Source organism: Zerene cesonia, chromosome 14, assembly GCF_012273895.1.
Source record: "Zerene cesonia ecotype Mississippi chromosome 14, Zerene_cesonia_1.1, whole genome shotgun sequence".
NCBI lineage: Eukaryota > Metazoa > Arthropoda > Insecta > Lepidoptera > Pieridae > Zerene > Zerene cesonia.
In genome coordinates, this window is record NC_052115.1 from 6,488,893 (window position 1) to 6,495,079 (window position 6,187).

The following is a 6,187-nucleotide window of genomic DNA, read 5'->3' on the forward strand; positions in this document are numbered from 1 at the left end:
TGAGGTGAGGTGAGGTGAGGTGAGGTGAGGTGAGGAGAGGTGAGGTTGGGGCGCACGTACTGTGCGCGTGCTCGAGCTGGAACTGCTGCCAGGCGGCGGCGCGCTCGTGCTCGGGCAGCGCGGGCTCGGAGCCGCGCAGCAGCGAGTCGTGCTCGCGCACGGCGTGCAGCGCGCCGCGCGCCGCCACGCGCAGCAGCGCCGCGTCGCGCACGCCGCCCGCCACGCCCTCCGCCACGCCCCACCCGTCCTCGTCCCAGCTGCCGGACAGAACGCGCACTGTACCCGCCGCTCCGCCTACGCGCTCTACCTATCTCTATGTTCCTGTCCGTCTGTCCCTATGTTTATATGTATGCTTAGATCTTTAAAAAACAACGGATTTGGATGGGTTTTTTTTAATAAATAGAGTGATTCAAGAAATAGGTCTATATTATGTATAATAATACCTATTAAACTACTTCGAATTTAATACATGTGAAGCCGCGGACGTCAGGATATAAAGCAGAGCTAGGCTCTCCGTCTCAAATTGCGATACAAAGTACATTGCCTCATAAAACCAGCGTCTCTCCTGTCCTCGTCCACTGACGAAAAGTATATTGTCTCACACGCATTCACTCAAAAAGTAAACCTAATTCGCATAACTTCCTATTCCAAATGGCATAACAAATACCAACTCAGTTCCAATGGACACCAGACACAGAGATCCACACATACTATCGACCTTCCCCTCACTCCAATCTTCAATCGATCAACATCTACTCCACACATCAAGTCTACTCTATACGCCATAGAGTCGATCGTCGGTCATACTCTATACTGCACACATCTATTCCACCACTATTTTTATAGACGTATTATTTTGCATCATAATAACGTGCCAAATAGGTACAATTTGAAACTATAGGCCAAAACAAACCTGTAGAGCTCAGTGAGATCAGCCGAGTTGAAGTGTCTGTCTATCTGCTGCTCGTCAACCACGCGACACGCCACCGCCTGCTTCGTCACCGAGCGTTCGTAGATCTTTTGTTCCATTGTGCCCTATACATATACATTATTGTATTCAAAATATCAGTTGGTCGATTTAAAAAAATATATAGTAGAGAAAAGAAGGCCCTTAAATTTAGGTGTACAATTCTACATACCAAATATGTAGTGATAAGTAAATATTAAAAAATAATAAATAATTTTTTTTAACCACCGAATTACGAGCTTCACTATATTCAACCCCGACTTCAAAAAAAGAGGAGGTTCTTAATTCGACTGTATTTTTATGTGCTTTTTGTCACAGAACTTTCGGCTGGCTGGCCAAAGCGATTTTGATGATTATTTTTTATTTCAGAGCCTTCTCTAAAATTGAGTCCAGTTCTGACAATAAATTGAAGGCGGTTTTTGTTAATGTTTTTAATCATATAAAAGTACGCACCATAGCAACAAGACGGTAGATGAAGCAATCCTTCTTCTGTCCAAAGCGGTACACGCGGAAGATACTCTGTATGTCGTGCGCGGGGTTCCACGAGGTGTCGAGGATGATGACGCGGTTCGCGGCCGTCATGTTGAGACCTAGGCAACCTGCGCGGGTCGACACTAGGAACAACCTGGTCGCAATGGACAAAAATATATTTCAAATCAATGGTATCGAGTACAATATTTGGGAGAAATCGTGTTCTCTAATTGTTTCGTAAAAGCTTTGATAAGAGCGAATTTTGATAAAAACAAATCACTGCATACCGTGTATACGTAACCGTGCATTCCACATTTATAAGTTAAAAATTTAGTACATAGCTTGGAGCAAAATTCTTCAGGAAAGGTTAGATTAATGAATACATATATAGACTTGCATAAAGGCATTGAAGAAAAATGTAACACAAAAGAAATAAGTATGACTCTCTCTTTCTCATACTCGTTCAGACTTCTTCAACGCCTTACAGAAAAATTTAAAGAAATCACTTTGATTCGATCTTTCGATTTATTAAGTAATTTTAAGAAAACATAAATTTTAGTCTTCATGTATTATTAAGAAATGAGTAACTCACTTGGTCTTATCATTGTTTTCGGCGTTGAACTCGCGACACCACTTCTGACGCACGTCCGCTGGCACTGAACCATCGAGCCGATAGTATTCTTGGCCGAGACTCCACTTGTTGATGTTGCGCAGGAAGTGTTCCAACGCGTCCATCGTGTAGAGCGACGTTGAGAAAATCAACCTGAAAGAAAACTTATACGATGAGACAAGATAGCATTAATTAGATTAACGATACGATTGCCCTAAAAAAAAATAACGCTTTACTTCGCAAGCGGGATATTATTGTTTCCTTCTATTTTTAAAGTGCTTATTGTATTAGTAGGTATTTAGGAAATCAGATCAATGATATGGTACGTGCACCCTCTGAAGATCAAAGTGGAAACTGCTCGTTATCAACATTTAACATTTTGAACAGGTTTAAAAAATAATATTTGTTGAAGTGTAAAGAATGAAGGAATAGTTATCTTTAAATATACGAAATTCATCTCACTATTTTCTTTGATAGGAAATAAAATGATAAGCTGAATTTTGCTCAATAAAATAGTTTTTAAATAAAATAGTTTTAGTTCGATATTAAAAATAAAACAAAATTTCCCATAAAATTCCCATTTCCCGTGCTAAATTTCTCTATCTACAATAACTATAAAATCAACATACACTTTATCCCCAAGTGCCACACACTCATCCAGCAGTTGGAACACAACGTGGAACTTATTGGAACTCTCGAGTGCGTGCAACATGTCCCCCCCCTCGAGGTACTGTAGCCACCACACATCATTCGGTGTCGGTTTCACGTCCTCTGACGCCGCTATGTCTTCCTGCGCTAGGTCATCTTCTATCTTTTCCGCTGTGGACATAAGACATTCAAACTCATATCACAAGTTATGACTTTATATGACCTCCCGCCTGACGTCATACAATGTCACATCCGTGTTACCCAAACCCCCTATAATTTGTGACGTAAATTATGGATGTACCGTAATAGTTTTAGTCAAAATTTGTATATAGCAAATATGTATATAGCTACGTTTCGTTGTGGGATGTTATGGTTCTATCTATATTGAGAAACTAGGAAATATAAGTAAAATAAGTCTTTTAAGAAGGGTGTGTCAAAATATGAGCTCATAGGGGATAGAAAACACCTTTCCATTTTTAAATATATCAATAAAACTTATACATTAGCTACTCAAAACTCCGCAATACCTTTTATTTTCTTGTTCTCCTCTTCCCGCGCTCTGGTCTGGAAGTTGTGTAAGACCTGTGGGTGCGTCCATATCTTTTGCAGAATATGGAAATCTTTCAGAACCAATTGTTTGCCTTTGGTCACGGAGCCATTCAGGTAATGTCTGTACATGTCTTTTTGGCATTTCGTTAGTGGAATGAACACGGTATATTCGTACTTCTTTGGCAGATACGGATATAGGACGGACGCCTCTTGTCGTTGCAAGCATCCTTCTAGAACTTTATGAAGGATGTGTGTGCGAGTCTTCATAAGTATTATATCGTCTTCTCTTGAATCTCTATGTTGTCCGTTCATGATGGGGTTTTCAAATCTATGGATTTTTAAGGGTATGAATGCATCAAATATTTAAAGAAAATAATACAACATTGGACACTGTTTAACATTAATTCCATAAGTATATTATTTAAGGATTGAAAAGGTAATGTTATCAGCAAAAAAAAAATCTTGTTATTCTTATGTTTTACATTCCTGGTATAGTAAGATTCGTTATCGTTATGTAGGTACCTAAACTTATATTTACGTGGGCATAAAAGGGCTGGTGACTTGTACCTCAGACTTCTATGTAGTCTAGTCGAACTTACCTATTTGAATATTCCGAGTAAGTCCCCAATAGGCTGGGCTTCACAAAATTCACCATACAATAGTACTCTCTTAAATTATTCTGCATTGGAGTTCCCGTTAACACAATCCTTCTCTTCGTGCTAACCCTGCTCATAGCCACCGCTAGCACGGAACAATCATTCTTCAACAGATGCCCTTCGTCGCAGACAATTATATCTGGTCCAGGATCGAGTAAAGCGGTCCGTATTTTCTTTATGTAAGTCGGTCTGACATGATCTATTTCAGAGTCGAGTGTTGTGAGACTCCGGAATAATTCGTAGCCGATTATGAAAATCCCACCATTGTTGTACCAGTCCTCTAGCTGGTATGCGCGCTCGTATGTACGCTTCAGTTTTGATAGCTCGAATGTCTGTTAGAATATTATATAAAGAGTTAAATACGATTGTAAACTATTTTTTGTAGATAACAATGATAAATAGCTTTACTTTTGAATGAAATATTATTAGAATAATAGTATAATATATTGACACTAAGTGCCTTTTCTAATTAAGCAGCTAAATGTATAAAAGGAACAAAATCCATGCAAAAAATGTCTGCAGAATACCTGTAATTTCCGTCTCAGTTTCTTTGGCTTGAAAGTACAATAATATTAGTTAATAAAATAAAAACCCATATATGACATGTAATGTCTTTCTTTTTTAAACGATTCATAACAAAGTATGACTAAAAGCCTCATTCATCGTTTATATTTTAAAAAGAAAGACTTCTTCACTTTACAATATGGGGATAGGGGATAATTAAACATCTCAAATAAACCATGAACAGTTGTTCAATTGCAATTTACATTTATATATAACTATAAGGAGTTTAGTACCTTAATTTTTTCTGTGACTGGATCAATCCATTTGTGTATTTCATCCACCCAATTTAAAACAGTGGAAAGAGGGCAGCATACGAGCACGCGTCGCATGTTGAGCATGGGGTGAGTCAATACCTGTTGAATAATTGAAATATTTTTTTATATATTAAAAAAACAATTCAAACTTCTTCACGTGGAAAAATTACAGGTGTTACTTAAGTAATTTTAAATTGGATAAAATTAGACAACGTATCCCGCGGTAACAACAATGTTAACGCGTAACAACAATGTAAAACCGCAAGACAAGGACGGGTTTTATCCAAGACCAGACCATTTAAATGTGAATGAAATCGTTCGAACGAATGTTGTTCAATATTAATACTTTTGTATTTTTTGATGTTAGTGTTAACCTATAAAACCACATAGTGAGCTATCTAATCCCCCCCCCCCCCTTTGAAGTTGCGTTCTACATCTCTTCACGCCTTGATACTACGTCCAATTGTATCGAGTAGCAGGATATAGTTTACCGTGTGCAAGAGCGCCAGCACTTGCAAGGTCTTGCCCAGCCCCATGCAGTGCGCCAGTATGCAGCCGCCGCCCGGGTGCCCGCTGGCCACGGAGGATACGCTCTCGAAGCACGCGTCCCACATGAACTTCACGCCTTCATACTATACATATACATTACATTACATTGATTGCTTCTATACTAATATTATAAAGCTGAAGAGTTTTTGTTGTTTGTTTGAACGCATCAATCACAGGAACTACTCCGATTCGGTCCGATTTGAAAAATTCCTTCAGTGTTTGAGGCCATTTATTGCGGAAGGCTATAGGCTATATATGTACCACAGGCGAAGCCGGGGCGGACCGCTAATTTAATATAAAGCGAAAGAGATTCAAGAAAATTCATATGGCAGTAAAAACTTCGCCAGTAAACTACACACATAGTTGGACTAAAACACATGTTCAGTGGAACCTCACCTGATGAGCTTTCATAACTTGCGTAAAAAATTTATGCACACCAACAATGGGGAGATTATTCTCGAAATCATATTCGAGACATAGTTCGTCGTTGATCACCACAACGTTAACTCCTTCCTCGCATCCGAGATGCTCCCTCTGAAAGAAAACAATGCCAAAATGTACTTTCCATTTGTTTATTTGTACAATGATGTAATTTAAACATATTTTGACACAAAATGGTTGGGTGTGTGTTTGTCTGTATCTCCCGAACGGATTAACCGGTATTGATTTTATTTTTTGAAAGAGTTGGGAGTTTTGTAAGCTATATTTTTTTAAATTCGTACAAAAAATGCGGATGAAACGTTAATTTGAACACTGCGTCAAAATGAAGAATATCAAATACGAGATGGCCTACCGCCCCAAATGGGAGTCGGGGGTATATTCATTTAATTAACTTGTATATACAAATAAAATATAGTTTTAAAAAACTAAAAAACACGCTTTTCAAGCACATCAAACTAAAAACTATAAAATAATTTTT

The 6,187-nt window shown here is 38.6% G+C and overlaps 1 protein-coding gene across 1 annotated transcript in view; it reads left to right on the forward strand.

Annotated features, from left to right (window-relative positions):
• The window catches only part of LOC119831936, a 21,622-nt gene that overhangs the window by 9,012 nt on the left and 6,423 nt on the right, over positions 1-6,187 (forward strand). Inside the window, exons 8-10 of the mRNA XM_038355506.1 lie at positions 93-278; positions 1,467-1,595; positions 2,692-2,775. Of these exons, the coding sequence (XP_038211434.1) occupies positions 93-278; positions 1,467-1,595; positions 2,692-2,775 (399 nt within the window). The remainder of the gene's footprint in view (positions 1-92; positions 279-1,466; positions 1,596-2,691; positions 2,776-6,187) is intronic.